Consider the following 24,918-nt stretch of genomic DNA (forward strand, 5'->3'; position numbering starts at 1 on the left):
GGATGTGGTCCAGAGACGATTAAATAAATCAGAGAAAAAGCATTGCTGATAAACTACTGCCTGGACCACTGACTGTTAATGATGACACACAGAACTTGAAGAAGGCAGGAATTTACCAGAAGAAAGGCAGAGAGCCCATTATCATTCTCCAGGATAATCCTATTATTTTCCAGTGTCAGCTAATACGTACTGTAGCTATAGGCTACATTTGTTTTTTATTAACCTCTTAGTCCATGAAGCTATGCTGACTAGTAGGCCTAGGCAGAAATGGGTGAGCATGCCTTGCTTCACAAGTGCACAACACCTGGCACCCATATTTTAAAGGCAAGACCACTATAATTTTTTTCTGTCTGTTACATTGCTGGGGTCTCAAACAGTGTCATACTTTCAAATAGATGTTTCTGATCTTATCTGGGCCAACATTGCAGGATGCATGCGAAGCCCACATCACCACAGAATACATCTCTGCTTTGGCTCACAACTCTACAAGTTTGATGAAAAGGCGGAAGAGGCCATGACTCATGCAGGGTGGACCTCTGAACACTGATGGGTTTCTCTCTTTGATCCCCAGACGTGGAGGGAGGGAGGAAGATCCTGAGCCAGGCCGTCTGTGCCGCCGGCATGTTTAGTAGGACATAACCGGACTATATGTTTGAGAGGGACTCTTTCACCCCCAAATTACTGACGCGTCGTCCGACAGCACTTCTGTGGGGTAATGGGCAAACCCAAAGAAAATCAATGTGTGTGTGTGTGTCTATGTTGGTGACATGCCCAGTGCTGACAGGAAAATGAGCCTAGATACCGTTTACAGGAATAATGACTTCCTTAGCCCAGATAGGATCGGCCTCATCTTAAACTGATGCCATTATTGATGGAGAGACCACTGCACTGCTTGCCTCATTAGCCTGATCTTTGGCTAATTAGTTTAAAAACACAAATTAGCTAGAACATTTTTTTTTACTAATTAAAAAAGCAACAGTTTAGGTCTACGTCCATCCTTTTCAATCATACTACTCTCCAGTTTTGCCAGTGTCGTGCTACTTACAGTATCTTTTTTCCTGGTGTATCACTGCTCTCTTAGCCAGTGCAGATCTACAGTGCATATACTATTCTTTTCTATTCTCTTATTCGAACAGTGTAGATCTATAGTATCCTTTTCCTGGTGTGCCACTACTCTCCAGTACTTCTATATTCTTCTCTATAATATTATGCTCCAGTTTTACCAGACACCTGACAAATCACAAAAAGGAGGAGACAGAAGTACACAATACACATCTTTAATGGGCAATGCATTACAAGAGTTCACTGGCTCATTGATCCATATCAATATTTGATCAGAGATAGAAATGATTTTAGTGAATGGATTTTGAGTGAGATCTGAAACTGTCAAACTGCTTTGATCACCTCTGCACCCAACGTCCTGTAAAGTGCCAAGACATTGCAGACTTTACATTTCAAGATACAGGCATTAGAATTATAAACCTTCATTGTTCATGTTGAGTGTGTTTACATGGATACTATATCCAATATTAACCTGATTAAGACAATGTAAATGCCATGTAAACAGCATTTTCTGATTGCTTTCACCCGTATAGGTCTTAGTTGGAGTAAGCATGTAAAAGGTGTCACTATATATCAAAACACTAAACCATCTTCAATTACACTCATATCTAGGCACCAGAGTGGCTATTCCTTTCAGTCACTTACGCAGAGCTACTGTCACCTATAGTTTATGGAGGTACTAGCTACCAACAACTTGCCATAGGACATAGTTCCGCTTGTCTTTTCGATGTAGCTTTTGTGATCGGCTATATAACACTCACACACATGCACACGCTCGTCTCTTTCAGACATGAGCCCTGTTTTAATCATGCACTAGAACAGTTTCATTATATGATTATTGTGGGGATTTCATAGGCTGATTTGGGGGGTGGGGGGCATCACATAGCTGAACAATAGTTGGTAGCCAGTGGCAAGAGATGAATCAATTTTTGGAGCACAACAAAACAAATCAACACTAAAAGGAAGGGAGAGATGGGATCCAACACTTCCTACATCTCACTCACTCGGCTGCCTGTATCATGGCAGCTTTCCAGACCCCAGTGCCAGTGAAAAATGCTGAGACACGGTGTGGCAGTGAAAGGCTTGAGGCATATGTCCCTCATATCTGAAAGGTCAAGCTGGAAATGCTGTTTTTGAAAATGTTAGCCCCCTCAATCCATAAGCTGGCTCAATTCATCAGGATACTCCACTGATGAATTACTCTTCAAGAGAGATCAAGAAAGCTTTTCATTCACAAATCTGGTTGTGAATGCATTTTACAAACTATACATTTTCAGTTTGCTTTTAGTACAACCCATTTTTGTAAATTCCGATGGCAAACAAGTGTGTATATGTGAACCATCCTCTAAATGCCAATAACCAAACCACAAATAATCTGACCAAAAATTCAGCAACAAATTTCAGACCTTCAATAACTAATCACCCCTTTCTTGGCTCCAAAATAAATCCCTGCAAGAGCCATATCATTGCAGTTCACATATATTGCTGTTCAATAGTCTTATTCCTTGAATCTTAACAAATATTAGAGGAATGAGACAATAATGGCTACCCAAAACTCCACGTCCTGAGATGATTAGAGAAAAAAAGACCTTGTGCTGTAGATGATGTTATCAGTTGACAAACCACAGCTTCATTGTCTCCACTGCATCCCATAATACACATGACCAAGCGAGAAACAGCTTAATAAGAGAGGGCTTCTCGTCATTAACACAAACCTACTTAAGAGAATGACTCTGACTCATGATGGTGACAAAAGAGACTAATGGAAGATCTTGGGCCACAAAGCCAATTTGGAAACCCATCTCAGGCTCACCTATCCTGCCACAGTGAGGACACCAAACCACACACCAAATATATACAGCTAATTCTAAAACAGATAGTTACAGTCCTTCATTATGATTGGTTGAATCGCATTGAATGCCATGGTAAAACCCAACACAAACATTTCACGTTGACCACATTTCATTCTATATTTCTGTGTCGCAATATATTGATACAAAAGTTAGAGTTGCTACATCTCTGCATTGCCTGCCAGCCATTCTGATAGAAGAAATATATTTGTTAGCGGAAGGATAAATCATTACATTTCTCATTGCTGTGCCTTTAAGCAATAAGCCCTACGAGGCTGTAGGTTTCACTTTACGCCGTGCCTAACGTGCACTGCATGCCTTAGCTATTTTAAGACTACAGTGAGATACAGTGAGTATTATACTAGCATATGTCAATGGTCACATTGAAATGACAAGGGAAACTAGTTGGACTAAGCTAATCCTTTGGGACCAGGATGTCAAGTCTAGGCCTTCCAGTATCCTTCTTTTAACTCATTGAGTGCCAAATGCAATATTGTAATAAGCCAAATGTAATATTATGTTTTTAGCCCTTTTTTTAAATTACAAAACTAGACACTCTAACACACCTTATATGTGATTTTGGGAACTCTGTGATGAATGGAAATGAAATATATGACGATCGAAAACTCATGAAAACGCACAATCTGGACATTTTATCATAACTCGTTTGCCGCTTTGGGTCAAATCAGTGATGCATCCACGTCAGCTCAAAACCAGGCCATTTTCGTGGGTCTATCACTAGGTGGCAGTCTCGCCAGGTCTCGCTGATCACTTCCCGGAAAGTTTACAGGCAACACTTCATATTTCATGAAAGACGTTATATCTCCATTTTTGGGATTTCTCAGGAACAGAGGCGTGTAGAAATACACGGTTTGCACCCACTGAGAGCTTAAAGTCTCACCTTTTACACGAGCCATTGTATGTGTTCATAGCTATAACACAGAATATGCTGTGGCTGTACAAAAATCAACAATGGTCTAGATTGCTGGCACTCTAGGACAAAGCTTCCGAAAACAGCTTGGCATTCAATGAGTTAAGACAAATGCAACACGATAAGGAAATATACAATTTGAGAAAAAAAAAAAACTTGTTTTCTAGTAGCCCTGCTTTTGTCATCATTATGTAAAATGTGTGAATTAAAGAATGTTTTTGTTTATTGAGGTGTTGTTCCCTGATGAGCGCGTTCATATGTGCATAGAAGCTCTCCTCTGGACACGTTCCTCAGGAAAGTGCATAAGGAACATCTATCCAGCAGCAAGATGAAAGCCATCAGTCCAACGCACGTGGGCGGAACTCATTTCTTCTTCGGATGCTGCTCACATCAAATCAAAGAATGACAGAGGATGGGAGGATGGGGGGTTAAGAGAAAGACAGGGACAGAGAGAGAGGGGAGTAGAGAGAGAGATATTAATGATTAAGAAAAACACTTGACAGAAAGCAACATTTTAATGTTCACAAGGGAGAAATACATCTTCCTGGCCAAAGAGGCTCTTGTTATCGCCATCATCATAATGGTCATCACCATCTCATCCTGTCCTGCTGCAGCAAGGCAAACAGCAGAGTGGGGCTGCTGCCAAACTGCCCTGCGGAGGAGAAATCTAAACATGCGGTCCCTGAGCAATGGTTCAATAGGTTTGGGCAGCCATGGCCTACTGGTTAGCACTTCGGACCTGTAACCGGAGGGCTGCCGGTTCGAACCCCGAGCAGCCCTCCGAACTTGAGCAAGGCACCTAACCCCTCACTGCTCCCCGAGCGCCGCTGTTGATGCAGGCAGCTCACTGCGCCGGGATTAGTGTGTGCTTCACCTCACTGTGTGCGTTTCACTAATTCACAGATTGGGATAAATGCAGAGACCAAATTTCCCTCACGGGATCACACACACACACACACGGGAAAAAAAAAAAAAAAAGACCCAGAAATTAGCAAAGCTGACAATAAACAATCCCCAAGAGTACTTAAGCAGTTGTAGGTGTAGATAATTAACCTCACATTTGGAGTGAAGGACACCAACCGCAATCCTTAAACACTGCCAGGAATATAATATAGGATTATCTTCCCCTGCTCCTAACCCCAAACCCATCACCAATCATAACACAGTATAGCTTCAGGGAGTGGGTCTCATTGAATGCATCCATCTCCATTTGCTAGGCAGTCTCTGCAATAGATAGTATGACAGTTTGGAACAACCGGGAACTGGAAACCAAGCTTCCTGGGCCAGCTGAGGCTAGGTTTTGCATGGTGTTTGGACAACAAAAGGACCAAGTCAACCCAAACAGGTCCTAACTAACTAACTAAAAAAAAAGCAATCTACCAGGCCTCTAAATTCCTACCCCTCTGATACCAAACCAAGATTGAGCTCAAACCATTTTCTAAGACATTAGAGAAATGGAGCAGATCAAATTAATCAAATTAATTTCCCAAAGGGTGTTAGTGAATGGGCCCAATTTAACAATCTGAACACCTACTATTTCACAGACCTAGAGCACCAAGTGGTCAAGGTGCTTAACGCTAGAAACCCCCATAGGGTAGAACCTCTTTGTTCTGTACACACACCCCAATGCAATTACGACACCTTCCTGCTGTTTCCACAGGCGCTGGGGAGTACAGGGGAATGTTACCCATCCACAATCAGGGATAGCGTAGCACTGAGGTAAAATAAATAAAATAAAATAAAATAAAAAAGACTCGGACCTGACGGTCAGCTTCGGGCCAAGGCCCCTCTGTCTTGATTTGACAGCACCCTCCTTATTTTCCCAGCAGAGTGGACATAAATCACAAAACGCACAGAGCAAGAGGACGTTCTCAGCCGCTTGGATGGAAACCACTAGCAATGGAGGGAGCCTTTTTCCAAAGGTTCCCAAAACCCATCTTAGTGTGCAGCCTAATTGGCTAGAACTGTACAGCCTGATGCAGGCAGAGGCCACACACACACACACACACACACACACACACACACACGAGGCACTGGCCATCAAAGACCAGTCACCTGACACACCCCACCCCCCCCCGTTAATGTCACTGTACGGAAAGAACCTGATTCCAGTAAAAGGAAGAGTTGGAAGCTTCTGAACAAAGATGAATTACTACCAGAAGAAAAGGTGAGAGTGAGAAAAATTGTGTGCGGGGGTGGGTGTGTTGTGAACAAACAAGTGTGAGCGAGAGTGCGTGTATGACAGAATTGTAGATTTAAAATGAGTGAGATGAGACAAGGGAACGACAGGAGGAGAAAGGGTCAGATAGAGAAACAATGAGTGACAAGGCTGTCTATCAGAGACTCATTCATACACACAGCCCCATCTGTGAGCTTCCACACCTCCCTCACCACCACCACCACCACCACCACCACCACCTCGCCCACTGTGGGTGTGTGTAAGCTTAGTGCCAAAGATTGAACAAGAACAATACTTGGACACGAGACAGAGACAGAGACAGAGACAGAGACAGAGACTTACAGCAGCAGCAAGGGCTTGGTCCAGGTCATCAATAATGTCCTGCTCCTCCTCCAGGCCCACGGACAAGCGGATGAGGGTGTCGCTGATGCCCAGAACAACCCTCTCCTCTTCAGGCACTGATGCATGGGTCATGATTGCCCTGGGAGACCCAAACAGAACAGTGTTAAGACAGCTCTACAGAGACCGATGTTGTCATGGTGTCATAACCAACTGTTTGACATTTTGCTGTGTGGGTGAATGATACACATAGTACCATATGGATACACCAGCAGTTTATACATATTGCTGAATTTAAAGTTTGAAGAAAATGACCACTGAAAAATAACCCAGTGTTTTGCTGCACAACGTACACATATTACCCAAGTGTTGTTAACCATTTCTTTCAGAACATTGATGACCCCTTGTGGCTCAAACACTACAACACAGACCTCAAACCACACAGATAGGACTGATCTTTATTTTAGTTGCAGTGACGTCGGGTCTACTCCGGGTCAAATAACTGACTAGAAATTACTCATTTTTGAAATAATGATTTGAAACATTTGCATTGCACAAGACTTTAAAAAAGGTTAAAAACCAACATGTGTGTAAAACCATTAACCCAAAATGGTCAATAAATAAAAACAAGAAAAACATGGACAAAACAGTTTTGTATTAGTTCTAACCATATGTTATATAACATACATCAATGGAAAAGGTCTCTTCACAAGACAAACCACAAAAACAAGCCAGAGTAAAGCGCACAGCTTCTCCATTCCTTGATTAATTTAATTTATTAAATGGGGGACTCATTGCATGTTAGCAAATCATAAAACCACTACCAAAGGGTGTTAATTGTTCATGCAATACTTACGGATGCTCTGCCAAACTTTCATAACCCCCAAGGCTTTCAGCAAGTGCAAACAACTAAAGGAAAAAAACAAAGCAAAAAGGGTCAATTAGGCTAAGCACTTCAGAGAGCCTTTACATGTGCTCAACAAACGAGTTCCATACACCCCAAAATTAACTTGAATTATACCAATATGTAAAAAATGATTTGTTTGTCCAACTAAACAAACTTTGGAAGCTGGAATAAAAAAAAAAAAAAAAAAAAAAGTTGGATGTGCTGGCAAAAACTTGGTCAGCGTTAGGAAATCTATATGAATCATTTTTGCCAGCCTGCTGACATCAGCAATGTAATAACTGTCCTTCATGACTGAAATCAAACACAGTCTTCTCGGAAAAAAACAGAATGCCAAGTTCCGTGTGGCCAAAGCCAACTGGCAAGCATGAAGGGCAAAAGGGTTCGACTGCGGGCAAATCTATAAGCCAAAACTAATCTTCATTAACTGAACTGATATTTAGTTCTCCACAGAAAAGAGCAAAGCTCTTAGAGGCCAGAACTCTACAGCTACCCATTACTTCTTTGGAATTACACCTTACAGAGGTAGTCGTTGGATAATAATAAGGGGCCTACATGACATTCATACAATACATCAGAGGTGGGACAAAGTCACTGTTTGGCAAGTCACAAGTAAGTCTCAAGTCTTAACGCTGAAGTCCAAGTCAAGTCCCAAGTCAGAGATGTCCCAAGCAAGTCCAAGTCAAGTATTACCAAGGCCAAGTAGAGTCCAAGTCCTTATTTTTTCGAGTCCTAAACAAGTCACTATCTTATTACTGCATATTAATATGTCATCAATCATGCTTTCTATACATCATTCTTATCAATATATCATACTTGACATATTGAAGTGTTTTAAAACACTTAAGTACAGAGCCCCTAAGGGGACATGAGCAAAAGAAAAATCTAAAGTTTAGTTTCATGTGCTTACGCGAAACTTTCATTTGCTCATGCAAAACTTTCATGTGCGCACATGAAACTAAACTTTAGATTTTTTTTTTTTGCTCACGTTCTTAGGGGCTCCGTATATAAGCACAAGCCCAAAGAAAAACAAAGTAGGCCATCCTTTGTTCTCTTACTGAGGAAAAGTAAGAGTGAATACAGGATTTTTGATTCTAATGAGTTCACTATGTAATAGCTTACCATGTCCCGACTCATGCTAATGAAGCAACTTTTTGGGACACACCGACTTTTTGGGACTTTAGCTCATTCACGGTGTTTCCCAGAGTTCGAAGTCAAACGTGCAATATGTATGTATGGAATATGTATGTGATATGTATGCGGTATGGAATATGTATGTGGAATTGGGTTAGCCTATTCACCATCTCCCCTAGAGTTAGATAAGTGAGCAAAAGCATTTTTGTGTCCTTGCATGCATTGTCTTATAGCTTAGTGAATGGAATCTCTCGTTGCATTGTTAGTAAAAGTGAGCCAATAAAAAAAAATCCCTAATTACTTGTGGCCTGGTAATCACAACGAGTAGGCTACAACTGGCAATGCAGATTAAGAAGACGAGGCGATTTAGGCAGATATATTGACTTGAGACTACAGTATATTGGGGCGAAGCACTGTTACTTGGGTGCAGAGATATCACGCAACACATAGCCTACCTTGTCTCACTCGCCACAGCACAGACAATCTCTAGGCTACTCTTTAAAAACAGCCCCTACAAGATGCTTGGCGATTCTGACCTTTTGACGATCGAAACTCAACAGATACATGAAACAGTGCATTCTCCTCCAAGATGCCTGGAGCATTGTACTCAATGTCCCCAAATATGTTGCTGGCTGCACTGCATTCTAAGTTACACACCCCATAGCTGTTGTCATTCAAAATGTTAGAATGGCTTAGAATGCAGTGCAGCCAGCAACACATGTTATGTAGGCCATGTAGAGTATTGGTCTTCACAACTGAACGTAAATGCCCCAGCCCCTTTTTTACAATATAAAAATGTCTAGTCATTTGTTATACCAATAGGACTACTATAATAACAGTGCCGCATGGGGATTTGAAGAAAGGACTGATGCAGGCTATTTTTTTTTAGACCATTAGTAATTAAACAAAGTGTTCCATCATCATGGTCATGCGATCATTGAGGGTGAAGTGTCCAGCGCTCCACGCTCAACTTGTTTACCATGAGTGCACCATCCGTGTAGCCTACTTGCAGCGCACTTTGTTGTCAAAATTATCAGTGTGAATGCACTCATGTGAATGAATACACAGTGCTAGTGACGACCTAGTGACCATCCAAAGGATTTACATCTTATTATTGTGTATAAAAAAATATTACATTAAGGAAAAAGGGTTGTGCTTTTGATTTTTTAAAAACAGTATAGTTCTCTACTTCAACTCAATTAGCATTTTGACTTTGCAACTTTCACTTGTATTGGAGTAATATTTGACAAGGTGTATCTGTACTTTCACTTAAGTAAAGGAATTATGTAGGTTACTTTGTTCACCTCTGCTATTGGTTTTACCAAGAATATTTGGCAGTATTTTTAAACTACAAAAATACACACCTTTAAAAGTATTTTGGTAGAAAATGCAAAGCCATCCTCCTTCTAACCTCTGTGCGTGAGACCTTCTCAGCAGCAAGCACATGCTCCAGTACAGAATATACCGCCCCCACTGACGTGCAAATGAGCGATAGAAAACCGCAAATGAAAGCTTGATATTTATGTTGCAAAACACAACGCTGATATGGGTGTAAGCTTGAAATGCCATCAGTCATTGATGATGATTTATTGATCGTTTCGGTTAGCTCCGTGGAGCAAATTAAATTGTTTGGGCTTAGGCTATATCGAACCACATCAAAGGGATCAGAGGATCCATCACAATATCACATGATCCAAGTCAGACGACAAATGGTAGCATGTTCAGTGATGTTCATCCCTTCTCACAATAGATAAGAGACCTGCATTCCATGCAAAATAACGTTGCAATGCAGGTGTAACGTTAACGATGAACTTGAGGCTGCTGAAGTTGGTATGGGCAGAAAATAGTTGTTTTTATAAAATTTTACCCATGCCGCAAGTCAAGTAATTACAAGTCAAAGGGGCAAAGTCAGAGTTGAGTCTCGAGTCCACACCTCTGCAATACATACACATACATTTGAGCTCATATTGTACTCATCCTTCATCACTGTAATAAGGACCGTAGTCTTATAACAGAGAGAATTTTCTAGAAGTGTGTGTCTCCGTTCACCTTGAGGTTGCTAAGGAAGGTGGTGGCGTGCTCCAGTTTGCCCTTGATGTAGAAGGTGATCATCCCTGGGCAGCCAGTGCACTGCCTCTTCATCAGCTCGTGCTGCGGGTGGGAGGGCAGACCTGTGGAGAAACCGCAGGACAGACACGCTCAGTTGCCTTCTGTCCAGCAGGATAGTACATCATTTTAGTACCCCCCCACCACCCCTCTCAAGCACTGACTCACCAGGGAAAATGACCCTGTCCACCCTGGGGTCAGCCTCTAGGAACTTAGCCGCAGCGAGGGCATTCTTGAAGTGTTGCCTCATCCTGAGGTGGAGGGTCTTCAGGCCCCGGTTGCACAGGTAGCAGTCAAATGGGGACGGCACAGGCCCAAGAGCTTTACAACAGGACAAATACACAACACACACATAAGAACACAACACATACAGCATACAGGCATTGCTGAAGTACATTGAACAGCTGACTATATATGTGCAACACACATGCACTCTTTGCCATGTTTTGAAGCATATTGTCTCACTGTTTCTGTGTCCGACATCAAGTAATCATCACTGAATCTGCATTGTTTTTACAGTACAGCTCTCAATCATCAAACTCACCATTCTGCAAAAACTTCAGTCGATCATATAAATCCTCCCTGTTAACAGAGACAAGACCCATGACAACGTCACTATGACCTGAGGGTTGGGAGAAAAACAAGACACGGTTGTGATTAATCAAAGCTCATGTAGAGTTATGCCATTAGATACAGTTAGCTGGACAGGTTCACGTACTGAATGTGCTCACCGTTCATGTACTTTGTTGCAGAGTACATGCAGATATCAGCTCCCAAAGCCAGGGGGCGCTATTGTATAGAGAAAAAACATACACAGGAGACAACAGGGTGAGGGGCAGCTGTAATAAATGTTTAAATTTCAAGGGAAAGTACATAAACCAGGAAGTTAAGTACTAATTCAGAAAGGTAAAAGTACAGATGAACCAGATCAATGGGAGTGACTAAATATTCATTTATATTTGCTGAAAACATATTTTTTATTTCAACATTAATGTTTTCCATAACGTTTTTTCCTGAGACATTTCGCCTTTAATGTACACAACAACCCACAGTGGTGGGCCATCAATGTTCTATGAGTCATTCCTACACAATTTTAGTCTAAGTTTCTGTTTATAATCCATTTTCTCCGAATATAAGGACTCCCAATTACTAACTACGGCTAAGTGCACTGTACGAACTGCATTTAACACCAAAGAAAATAACCTTTAAAGGGGTACCACCTCAAAACTAGGGCTTCCACTGCTATAGCTGTTAATCTATGTGCCATTTCACTTTGAACTGGAGCGCAAATGCCTTGTTAAAAGCCGTACCTGAAAGAAAGCGGACATGAATGTGTTGTCCACAACAACAACAATGTCCTTATTGTGCTGGTGTGCAATCTCAGCACAGGCTTTGATGTCCACAACTTTCATGGTAGGATTGGTTGGGGTTTCGATCCATACCAGCTACAACACACAATTAAAAATGTATTTAGTTTTTTTTAATTTTGAAGTATGTGAGCACAGAAATATTACAACACACACCTACACCCGTACAACTCTCCATGACAAAGCAAAATTGTCCAGGTCAATGTTGTATAGGGAGATCAAATATGACTGCACCAATAAATACCCAATATGTTGGCGGTTAATTTCAAACTTGGCAAGATGGGCCTTTCTTAGAAAACATTCACTTTCTTAATCTATCAGTTTTACTGGATGAAAACATCTAGGCCTGACAAATAAATGTCAGTGTAACATGTGAAAAACAGGCTAGAACAGCAGTTACCAAACTTTTTTCCCCGCGTACCACCACTTACATCCTGACTCGGCTTGCGTACCCCCACCATTCGACACATAAAAACGTAACACATTCTATTGACGGATTCCAGGCATCATGTTAAGCCGCCCTACATGATAACAAATAACATCAAAATATGCAGCCCTCACACTAAAAACAGTGAGGAGAACAACATTATGAAACACAAAGAACAAGGAGAAGACAGGCTTTAAAAAATAAAATAAAAAGTCATTGACACCTTTCGACATTGCTTTTCTCATCTCGCGTACCCCCTAGTGGAAGCACACGTACCACAGTTTGGGAATCCCTGGGCTAGAAAATTGCCTTACTGCTACATCAGCACCTACAGTATGACTATTTCATGACAACAAAAAAATAGAATATTATCAAACAAAGATCTAATCTAGACTGGTTGGACTGCCAGATTAACAGTTAGTCAAGTCATCATGACTAATCTATACTGTCAACTAATCATGACTAATCCAAAGGTGTGGAGTACCACGGAACAAAAGCGTCACTCACCTATAGGGGTCTTAAATCTTATACAAATAATTACATGCCATTGGAGACATGCAAGCGCTCGCTTAAGAACACACCTAACCGGTGTGCATACCAGAAGCTGCCTTAAGAAAACTCAAAAAAAATAATAACACACAGCTCATCTTACCTTTGTGTTTGGTTTAAGAGCAGATTTTAAAACTTCAGGCTTCGTACAGTCCGCAAAGGAAACATCCATACCGATTTCAGAAGCTATCCTTCTGAAGTATCGGTTGGTTCCTGTGAACAGGGCATTTTTCAATAACTATGGGCTTTAAAGAGTTTAGCACTTTTTTCAAGTTTTAAAGGGTAAAAGAAATAAAATGAGCAGATAGACAACTCAAATGCAGCAGCAAACTAGACTGTATAGTGATTATCCCAATCATTAGTTCCACCCCCTCCACTACAGCTACTCTTGCATATGAAGCGGGCATTTCTCACCTCCGTAAACATCATTCATGCACACAATCCCATCTCCTGCCTTCAGCAAATGCGTTATCGTCATTGTGGCAGCCAAGCCAGAAGCCAGAGCCATACCTGACAGATTGAATCAGAAAGTTGTTAGTTTTCCAAATACATTTTAACTGCCATGAATTGCTACATAATTCATATGATTACGAAAAAAAGAAAAAAAAAACATATCTAAACAGCAGAAAGGATTTTCAACCAAAAACATAATTGAGACTCCAATGGTTAACTTACAGTGTTGAGCACCATCCAGGGCTGCTACAGCTCTCTCAAGGCAATTTCTTGTGGGGTTTCCACTTCGACTGTATTCAAACCCCTTTGAAATGAAAGTTGTTGTTTTTTTTAATGCAAAATATGAAAACGATAACTTATTCTGTCAAGATTTACAATTACATGCAATGGGTAGTCCATGTAAAGGGTAGGGTAAAGTAAAAAAAAAAAAAAAAAAAAGCAAATTTCATCTGAAAATTACAGCATCTTAACACAAGAGTGTTCAGCATTCAACACAATCATCCCCTCCAAGCTGATCACCAAACTCCATGAACTGGGCATCAATACCACCCTCTGTAACTGGATTCTGGACTTCCTAATCAACAGACCTCTCCTTTATTCCCTCTTCACCTAAGACTGTACACCTGTACATGGCTCTAACCAGTCAATTTGCAGATGACACTACGGTGAATGGTCTCATTAGCAACAACGATGAGTGGGCTTACAGGGAATAGGTCCAGCACCTAACATGGTGATGCACTGACAACAACCTGGCTCTCAACACCAAGAAGACCTAATTGTGGACTTCAGGAAGTCCACAAGCCCCCCCTACTACCCCATCCCACCCATAGTGTTCTTTTTATGTATAAATGTACATAATGCAATTACACTTATACATAGCCATATTCTACTGCTCTTCATTCTATTCATCCTGCACATGCACTTCTTTGTACTACTCTTATAATGTTAATGCTACTACACGGCACATAACTGTACATGTTGTTCATACTACATAGCCATATTTATAGTCTGCTCTTATAAGGTTACTGCCAATACACTGCACATATTTATATTTAATTTATATTACTGTAAATCACCTTCTGTAAACCAACTGTATAACTGTCTACAATGCACTATATATCCTGTCCTGTCTATGCACCACCTATATACTTTGTATATCACGTTGCACTTTCCTGCTTTTTTCCCCACTTGTGGTTAGACGCAAACTGCATTTCGTGGTCTTTGAACTTGTACTTTGCACAATGACAATTAAGTTAACCAGTTACATCTAATCTAAAAACTACTTCACGTAATAGTAACCAGAGAATAATCAAACACTAACCATCTTCCGTCTTAGATGAAACTCCCATTGCAAGCCGTAGCCTTGAGAACACAATTAAAGAGGGCTGAACTGTTACTTGATGCCATTAGCGAACATTACATATTTTGAAACGTTACTGTACGTACACACCGCCGCCGACTTGAGCTACCAAAGAAGCTCTCGCCCTGTCAGGACGCTTGTCAAAAAAAGTCCAGGGAAGCTTTGGACGCTTTTGGCCGCTCTGACGTGACAGAACATGATCGAACGTAAAATGCTATCTTAATACTTCCGTCTATTCGATTGTTTGCTGGTCGTTGGTCGCTGAACCTCATCATAGCTTATTACCATAACTTCTTTGGAAGCTCAAGTCGGCGGCGGTGTGTACGTACAGATAGTCATACTCGTAAAAAAAAAAAAAATCTAATCTTAATGGCAAGGCTTTTAACATTACGCATGCTATGATTCACCTCCGATCACCGGCTTTTTAATGCAACGTCAATGTTAATCCCATTTCCTCTTTCACCCTGTCTGACTATTTCAACTCCGAATGTATTCTGAGGAAAATACAACGCAGCCTTATTTTGTAAAAAAATAACACGATCCTTTACACTTCAACATGATTGCTTCCGCTGTGACCAAAAATACAACTAGCGGCACATGCACAACCGTATGCCGCTATGATGTTGGCGGAATCATAGTAGCCTCCAATTAAACTAGCTAACCGTTTCATGTTCTTGGGATGTTTTAGGTTAAAAAAAAAAAAACACAAAAAAATTCCATATCGACGGTAAATTAAACCGGACAACTGGTACAGTAGACTTACTGCATGATTTCCTGGACCATACTGTTTGAACGTGGTTGAAAGGGATATTGGTGGCACAACGGCCATTGACTTCCACTGCTCCGGTTCCTGGCCAACGTGTATGGCATCTGTGGCAAAAGACTTGAATTCATCCCGAAAGCCGGTTGAAACGTCGTTCTGAGAGTGTGAAGCCATTTGTAAATCCTAATTCAAGCGGCTGTTTGCCAATTGCCAGTTCCCTGAAATGCCGGTAACGTTGCCACTGTACAGCTGTTGTTGAATAACGTATCTGAAATCAACGTGTGCATTTAACAGCGACGTCTAGTGACAAGTCCCCTTAATTGGCCAATCACTGAATCCAAATACCGAAAACATGACATCGATTGGCCTACCCTCAGGGGCGTTTGCACCACGTGATCTTGTTTGCAGAGCACACAGGATGGCGAGAAAGTAAATTGTTAATATGACGCAACCAATAAAAAAATGAGAACAAATCTAATGTAACCAACAATGTCTTCATAGGTTATTTTGTTCAGATGTCTTGTTGGGCATACTGTATATATATATATATATATATATATATATATATATATATATATATATATATATATATATATATATATAAAATCATCTCAGGTATAGTTTGAATACGAGCTACTAAATGACCCACAATGTGACTGTAGGCCTAATGAAACACACCAATATTACTCATAATAATATCTTTATTATCAAAACGAAGAATGATAAGATAGCCTACATAAGAATGGTATCAGAAATCAGGGGATCTGTCATGTTTCACGTTTAACATAATTGAATCTTTCCCGGATAAAACATAGGGATAAAGCGACAGAGGGAGACATACAGGCGGCTATCCAAGTTGCTGTTGACTTTAGGAAGGGCTTATGGTGCATATTAGTTGGTCAGCATAATAAGTAGATAAAGCTGTCTATAAAATTATAGCTCTCGAAAATGCTCTTATTGCTCTCTTTTACAAACATACACAACCAGAATAGCCGCAGAGTAGCCTAGAACTTGAACAGTTTTATCAAAATAAAAAAGTAATAAAGTCTCGCGAGATCACAAGCGGAAGATGGCAGGTGGGTCTTCCTTGTCAAACGCTCTACTCAACTCAGCCGCCGTTGGACCTGTGTGTTGAAGCAGGGCAGTGTCGCCTCTCATACACGGAAATGAAAAACTGTTCATATCTGGAAGTACTCAGCTTTACTTGTGTTACCGCATGTTTCTGTTGAAGAACTTGAAGTGTTCATGTTGTGCGACTCACTGTTGTTGTGTAATCTTCCACTGGCATTTTTGCCAGCGACAAATTACATTAATTTCCAAGGGGTCGTCAAAAGCTGCACCCTGATCTGTGCATCTGTCTATTTAGAAGATGACAGGAGAAAAGATCCGATCCCTTCGTAAGGATCACAAACCGAGCAAAGATGAGGATTTACTGGAACCGGACGAGGAAGCTGCAACTGGGACATTCACATCATCAACTAGGACTATTAGTGGTAAAGGGAAAGCTAACAAGATATTCAGCAATCACAAGATAATCAAGTCTGCAGCGACACAACAGCAACATAATCAACAACAAGCGCAAGTCAATGCAAACACTAATACAATTGCAACCTCAGACACCGTCGATGATAAAAATAAAAATCCCATCATTCGAGCAGGGCAAGATTTCCCAGTTCACGAATGTGTGTTCAAAGGAGATGTACGGCGATTATCATCACTCATTCGAACTCAAAATATTGCTCAGAAGGATGTGCATGGTAAGTTCCAGCCGCATGTAACATTATAGCTGCCACTTGAAGTTAGTAAGATATCAGACCTGCTTGAATGTGCACATTTCAGAGGTAGGCTAGTTGTTAGCTGTTTAGTTTGCTGTGTACATTTTGTAATAGTTCGTGGCACATATCAGCATACACCTTCATTTGGATAAACCTAACCAACCGCTGTGAACGATTACTTAGTGCTACATTTATTGATCTCAGTTGTCCTCCTCTCAGTGAACCGATGCTAACGTTACGCTAGCACTGTTCCTCTACTTACTTAGTACCCGTAGGCCATTCAGGGCGCCCGTGGCCCCCACCCGAACAACGAACAAGAGTAACAAACAAAAGCTCGTATTTCATCTTTAGAACTGAACAGTCACAGAGATCCCACTGATTGGTAAGAGGCATGAGAACTGAGTCACCTATAGCTTGTGATCTTTCCCAGGGCACTTGGTTATCAATGCAGCCCACTGGCAACTCCCTGATTATGTCTACATGCTAAAGTCATCCGGAGAAATGAACATCACCACTACAACAATCCAATGCAATATTCTGAAATGTGTGACAGTGATTTAGACGCAAAACATTTATTCCAGTCAGGATTGGCTGGGGGGAATTTATATGACGAGTGCATGTCCAAAACACAACCATATACTTTGTGGGTGTTTTCCTTACAACTCACAATCTCTTAGTGACATATCTGACAGTTCTTGTATTGTTTGCCTAGCATTAGAGAGCAGGTGCAGTGAGCCAGTATGCTATCCCATCCCCAGTGTGGTTTGATTCAAGATCCCATTCTTGTTAGCCTGAGTAATGTGGGCATTGTAGAATACTTGAGAAAAGCAAGATAAAGGCAATTACATAATTTCGTGTGAAAGCCCATTTGGGATTAAGAGTGCCCCCATGCATGAACAGTGCTCCCATTGTCATCTTAGAGAGACAGTGTCCAGTTCTTGCTCTGGATCCAGTCAGCCTTAACACTGTCTCATTAGTTTGGTCATCAGTATTTCCATTATGATGAGACATTGGACTCTTGTTTTTTTGCACACGTCAGGAGGTCTTTCAAAGACAGTTCTGTTTTTTTGGTTTGCTCTACTTCACAGAGCATAACTAATGAAAGGCAAGACTCATTCAGAGTTGTGAATCTGTCAGTTTAAGATTCTGCCAAATAGAAGCTAATTATTACCCTGTTTACAGCTCGAGTAGGTAGAGGGCATCTTTTTGGGTCATATTCTGTTATTTTACAGTCCATGGTACTTGGCTGCACATTGTGCTCTATGGAATGAGTGTGTTAATACCCAATATCAAACAGCTCTAGAAGTACATGTAGTCATTTCTTTGTTTTTTATATTATTCTTAGGGTTTAATTTATTTGGAATAAGTCATGTCACACAACTAATCTCACACAGCTAATGTAACTCCTGATAGGACGGCTAAGAAGTTGATATTGACCATTACATCAAAAAACAAGGCTAAGTATTAGTGTGGCTTTTAATAATGTTCAAAGCTTAATGGTCATTTTCTTCCCCCCCTTTCTCCAGGGAACACACCACTGCATCTCGCAGTCATGACGGGCCACAAAGGTGAGTGTGTAACCGTGGTTTGAGCACTTTCAGAGTGGGAGTCATGTTGTAGTGCTGAACAAATGTTTGCTGATGTGTGAGGGAAGAACAGATGCTATTTCAGTATCCAGTAAGGGGATGGATCGATGACTAACAACCCTAAGCTGAATCACTTCCTTGTGCGTGTAGTGCACTAGTCTCCTTATCAGTAACATGCAGGTTACTAGTGCACTTAAATGGCTGAGTTGCAGACCTACTGCAGCTACTGGTCTTGGTTGCACGTCCAAGGATTATATCTGTATGTTCCAGTCTATCCAACAGTGTCTGTCTTATTTTAGCATATGACATCCAACAATATGGAAAGGTTTAGACTGTTACACATAATAGGCAAAGTCTACTTTTGATGCCGTGCAGTTCTGCAGTTCCGAATATGCTTCTGCAATGATGAATACCAATTGTTATTTTGCTCTACGTAGCGTATTCTAGAACACTTGAATTGTGTTCTGTGTTCTGTGCATGCGGTTCACACAAAAAGTCCTCCAGTGTCAAATATCCGTGAGGGTGTCTCGAGAGTTGGTTTTTTCAGGTGGTTGAAGCACATCTCTCATAGATATTTGCCAGGAAATGTCACAGAAGGGCAGTGCCGGCAGGGTGTTAGACTGTCAAACAGTAGGAGGGATGACGATTACCATTTCAGCATCTCATGGTACTGTATGACACCACACACGCACACACGCACATGCACACACACGCGCACACACACACACACATGGTGAAGGAGAACACACTGCATGGCTGCAGGGAGACGATAGGCAGAGGAGATGCAACTAAACTGTGGTGTAATACGTCATCACTTACATTTATAATCAATATCTTGCCACTGAAGAGCAAAGTGGTTGTTCTCATTAGTTGATTTAGTTGGTCATTTAATAAATGCAAATGCTTCACCATCAAATAAACTTCACAGGGACATCAGTGCACTTTTTAAAGCTGTTGATGAACCAGATGGTTTGGTACTTGTAGCTCAATTGATACAGTCATATATTGAAAGGGCAAATAGTATAGCCAAAAGTGGGAAGTTATTGCATAATGATCAGTTTCATCTTTTGTTATGATCATTGTTTCATTCAGCTCATTTCTAATAAGAACACAGAGACAATACAATCTGGTTTGGTTTCTCTTGTCAGGTCCATCAGTGGTTCGGTTCGGTATTGTCATTGGGCTTCATGTGGAGACACCGGCCCCATGTTTAAAACGCTAGACCAGGTTTCACATGAGCAGTCCTCTAAGCGAGCACACCTCACAAGCCAATACATTCACACAAGTGCTCCATCTGCACTCTGACCACGTCAGCCAGAGAGAGCTCCATACACTGAGTACCCCTGTCTGCTGTCAGTCTCTGCCGGGCGGTGGACCCTTTGGTCAGAGCTCTGCTCCAGTTACTCTGTTCTGAGCAAAAGGCCCTGGCTGGTCCTCTAGTTCAGTCTTGCGCTAAGACCTCTGTTCCGATAGCACAGTTCTACACAAAGAGCATTAGTCGTCCAGTTCTGTACTGTGTTCAGACCTCTGTTCCAATAGCTCTGTCCTGCGCAAAGGGCCTTTTTATAGTCACTCAGTCCTGTGCTAGGTGCCATCTGCCAGTCACTCCATCGAGTGTTAACCCTTCAGTAGGTACTGTCACACCAGTGTAACCAGAATGTTGTAGAAAGAAGGTTCTAAACAAGAATAGCTGGTTCCATCATGGCACATAATGTGGAATTTTAGAATCTCACATTCTTGAGGAATGCCTTATTTTAGTAGAATGTTCCAGACGCAGCTGAGAGCCGTGCTCCAGTAGCTCTCTGCTGAGCTAAGAGATCTGACCTCACCTCCACTGGCTACTAGCTACTCCAGCGGCTCTGCCCACAGACTCTCGGCTCCAGGCCCATCCTGCTGAGGACCAGGCTGACCGGGCAGCCTCCTCCCTCCCTCTCGCCCGCTGAAGTGGTGGCTCTCTGGGCTGGACCAGACTAATGGGAGATTTGCTAAAGCATGTGTCTGTGTCGCCATTACATAAAGCATTTCTACTAAATACTTTCCGCGTTACACAATCAAGGCGGCAGGAAAATATAGGCCAGAGGGGTGAGTGCCCCTGCTTGTTGGCTTACGTCACTGCGGGGGCGGGGGTGGGAATGTGCGTTGCGCTTATGCCGCCAAGGCCACAAATGATGCTCCAATGCTTTTACTCGCTGCACTTTCCACTGCTCTCCAAAGCATGAGCATCCTGCAGCGGAAGCATGTGGTCCAGGATACTGGCAGGCTTGTCATCGATTCTTTGGGTGGCAGTTGACAGCATGGAGTCAGATGACTTGTCCACTCAGTGATCTGTTAAGGGTTGCCCAGTGTTCACCAGTTCATTCAGATAAATTGCCCAGAATTGACATCACAAATTATTAGCAAGGAACTATAAAGTATAGTGTAGTCCAAAACCATGCTTTTTGCTTTTAAACCAATAGTTGATAATAGTTAATAGATTTTTTGTTTTTCAGGTCCTCAGCCTATGATTTAAAAATGCTGCTTGTTTACAAAGACAAAATCATCAAAGCCAGTTTGGCTTCAGATCTTTATCAGAAACATATGTGAATGCACACCTAATTTTGCCCTGGAAGATTTTTAGCAGTCAAGTTTTCTGTCAGACCTTTTTATGTCATCCTTTCATATATTCAGTTCAAAAGAACTTTTAGTTCAAATCTGCAGTTCTTTCCTACCAAAAAAGTGACAGTTCATTGGTTTAAAAACATTTACTGTTTCCCTGCTACTTGCACATTTGAATGTGGTTTCAGTTACTGTACTTTACAAGGTGCTGTGAATCTGGTTTGGCCTCTTAGATCAAGAAGCATCTTGTCTCAGTTCATGATGCACAATTCCTCGTTTTACTTAAGTCTGGTCCATACATAGATGAATTTGCTCCTGAATTTGACTACCCAGCTGGGAGGACTTTTTACAGGGATGCTAACTGCCCCACTTTTGAACACACCCAGCCAGGCTGGTGTAAGCGCCGTCACTTATGTTTTAATAGACGCACCATGCAGGAGGTCCTCCCAAGAGATGCCAAGTTTCCAGCCCAAAATTAGAGCTTGTTCCTGCATTGGGACGGTGTCAGATTGATGTTAAAATTAGCTTCTGGGACCTCCTTTTGTGCCTGTTGGGGAAGCTTAAAAGGAAAATTTGTAATGCAGTGTCCAAGGGGAAGAAGCTGTTAAGCCACAATTCATAATATTGTTCTCTTATTGATATGTATGCTGTTTTTTCCCTTTTAAAACCTTCAAAGAGAGATCCATTATTCTTGATACGAATCTATGATAATCTCATCACAATCTATATTGGTAGTACTGTTATGAACAGTTGGCTCAGAACAAGAAGTAATAGTACAATCCTGTTGTTCATAGTGTACAACCCTCATAGAAAGCTCTTCACAGATCAAGGCCCATGCTAGCATACACTGTGGGTCATTGTAGGACAATGCAGATGTTCTCATTATAGCCTAATCTATACAACTGGTGCTCTGTGTACAGTCTGAAGACACTCACAATGAGAACATGAAGATGATTTTCACCTGCACCCAAATCCCTCTACTTGGTCAGGTAAATGTCAGAGCATCTGTTCTCTCTGTACTGGCATTTACTGGTCGTTTCATTCAGCGTGTGTCTCTATGCTAGGGTTGGCACCGTTTGTTTATGCTCAGTGTGTCTGAAGTATACCTGACTTAGGGTAGCAGCGATATGGACTTGGCGGTGGGGTATGGGCGGTACTAGTGTAGTGGCTAATGAACTTGGTTAGCATATAGTAGCCACAAAAGTTGTCATGGGTTAGATTCCCAGCTGCTAATGGTGTGCTGTTAAGCACACTTACACTTGACTTGCTCCAGGGAGACCAGCCCTGCAATTATCTGTTAGTTGCTTTGGATAAAAGCAGCAGCTTAAAAGCCTACATTTAAAAAAAAAATCAGCTTTGTGCTAAGTGTGAGTAATCTGCCACACCTATGGTGTGGTTAAAGCTTCAATTCATGATGACAAGGCATGAAGTCCCATCAGGTAATAGTCATCCAGCTGTAACAGTAACTGTCTGTTATTTGTAGTAGGCTGCTTTGGATAAAAGTGGCAGCTAAATGTACATTTAAAGAAATTGATTTGAGAGAGATTCATGCCTCTTTAACCTTTTTCCCCTTTCCCCCTCTGCTCAGACTTGCGATCCAAACCAGTTTCATAGATATAACCCTCAGTGAACTTTCTTAAAAAAAAATAAAAAAAAACAGCAGTTCATGATGACAAGGCATGAAGTCCCATCAGATAGCAGTCCTCCAGCTGTAACAGTATAACTGTCTGCCATTTGTAGTAGGCTTTCAATGTATGGCCTGAATAATGAAATGGGGACAGAATACATCCTTATGATTTGTGTTCTTGTCATGGGTTTGTTTGTTTACTTTGTTTGTTTGATTGTTTTTGTGTAGAGTGCGCCCATCTGCTCCTGGCCCATAATGCACCTGTGAAGGTGAAGAACGCTCAGGGCTGGAGCCCTCTCGCTGAAGCCATCAGCTATGGAGATCGACAGATGAGTAAGTGCCCCCAAAGACTGTCTCTTTTTCTCACGCTTGCCCCCTCTGTCTCTCCCTCTCTCTCTCTCTCTTTCTTTCTCTCTCTCTCTCACTTTCCCTCTCCCTCTGTCCCTCTGTCCCCATCCCTCTCCATCTCACTCCCTCTCTCTCTCCATGCCTCGTCCCCTAGTTCGGGGGTCTCTGATCCTTCAAGGATATAGGCTGGGCAGCATTCCTTTCCCCTCCTCTGCCTCTGCAGCAGTGGGCTGCCTTTGTGCACTGGAGATGGACTGTTCAGGCTCTTTGTACTGGCATGAAAGGGAATTCATTAGAAAATATCTCGTATGGTCCTTACACACGTCTTTGTTTTTTTCCTTCAGCGGTGGTCTTTTTTTCTGTAACGCTTGACGAATAATTACCTCAGCCGAGCATTTTGATCTTCTCAGCTGCCACACCATTAGAGCAGACAGAGAAACATGAAAGACGTGCTTCAGTGTGAACGGATTTTAAACCAACATGCAAAATATACCTCTCTTCACCAGAAAATACAGGTTTAGCCTTCCTTTGGAATTATTTGCCAGTTTTTTTGGGCTCAACCTCACTGCTAGAGTTTCATCCCTTTGAGGAGTTTTGTGTTTGCGAGTAAAGCAGATTTCAGAGGTCTTCTGGCAAGAATGGATGACCTGGTGGTGACCTATTGGGTGGAAGTGAAAATCTCAACAGCTTCCCTTTGTGTGTTAACATGTGTTATAAGGATGGACAATATAGACAAGACATCATAATATGTCATGGTATTCTTTTGCAATGGTGAATTTATATGAAAATAGTACCATTCACCACTATCTTCTTGGCCACAAGTCACATCAAGTACAGTTGTTAGGGCCATGCAAACCCAAACACAAACATTGATCCAGAAAAGTCAAACTTAATTTTGACCACCATCAGCAATGAACTCTTCTGCCTGGCCTAAGGTCCCAACTCCGCCTTCTTCCATTTTTGATTTGGTGCTAAATGTGACCACGTTGCGGCGCATATTATGTAAACAATTCATCAACTCTATTGTTAATATCATGGGATGACAAACTCTTATTATGAGGAATTCTACCAGTGCATCATGAATGATGCAATTTTCCTATCCTCCGTTGCTGGTTCAATTAGTAACTCGTTAGGATATTAAAAGCAAATAGTTTAATGAACCTGTTTCATCTCAGAATAAAGCAGACGTGTGAGCTGTCAGACGTCTGCCCCCCTCCCTCTCTCCCTCTCTCTGTCTTTCTCTTGCTCACCCTCCCATCTCTCTCTCTCTCTCTCTCTCTCTCTCTCTCTCTCTCTCTCTCTCTCTCTCCGTGTAGCCCCTCTCCTTCCATCCCTTTCTCTCTCCCCTGGACCCCACGCTTCATCCTTGACTCTGGAAGCGCCGCCTCTCTGGTCCTGGCTCTCCTCTGATGTTCTCTAACCGCCTTTGATGTTTGATGTCTCAGCGTACACACACACACAGGGAGCCAGATGTTTGGTTTGGGTTCACATCTCTCCCCCTCAGTCATACAGCTGTAGCCAGAGAGAGAGAGAGAGAGAAGGGGAGAGTGTGTGTGTGTGTGT

At 41.8% G+C, this 24,918-nt stretch overlaps 2 protein-coding genes across 2 annotated transcripts in view; one reads left to right on the forward strand and one right to left on the reverse strand.

Moving 5' to 3' along the window:
* Positions 1-3,975: 3,975 nt before the first annotated feature.
* Positions 3,976-15,702, reverse strand: cth (cystathionase (cystathionine gamma-lyase)). Its single transcript, XM_048253199.1, has 12 exons — positions 15,425-15,702; positions 13,524-13,605; positions 13,263-13,358; positions 12,952-13,061; positions 11,816-11,950; positions 11,237-11,294; positions 11,050-11,127; positions 10,674-10,826; positions 10,449-10,570; positions 7,218-7,270; positions 6,365-6,503; positions 3,976-4,224 (listed from the first exon to the last, which is right to left on the reverse strand). The coding sequence occupies exons 1-12, from the start codon at positions 15,596-15,598 to the stop codon at positions 4,207-4,209; spliced, it is 1,218 nt and encodes a 405-aa protein (XP_048109156.1). The 5' UTR covers positions 15,599-15,702; the 3' UTR covers positions 3,976-4,206.
* A 778-nt stretch (positions 15,703-16,480) lies between these two features.
* Positions 16,481-24,918, forward strand: part of ankrd13c (ankyrin repeat domain 13C) — a 33,327-nt gene continuing 24,889 nt past the window's right edge. The window contains exons 1-3 of the mRNA XM_048253054.1: positions 16,481-17,181; positions 18,726-18,767; positions 23,236-23,340. Coding sequence (XP_048109011.1) covers positions 16,794-17,181; positions 18,726-18,767; positions 23,236-23,340 — 535 coding nt within the window. The 5' untranslated portion in view covers positions 16,481-16,793. The remainder of the gene's footprint in view (positions 17,182-18,725; positions 18,768-23,235; positions 23,341-24,918) is intronic.

The sequence above is a fragment of the Alosa alosa genome, chromosome 9 (genome assembly GCF_017589495.1).
Source record: "Alosa alosa isolate M-15738 ecotype Scorff River chromosome 9, AALO_Geno_1.1, whole genome shotgun sequence".
Lineage (NCBI taxonomy): Eukaryota > Metazoa > Chordata > Actinopteri > Clupeiformes > Clupeidae > Alosa > Alosa alosa.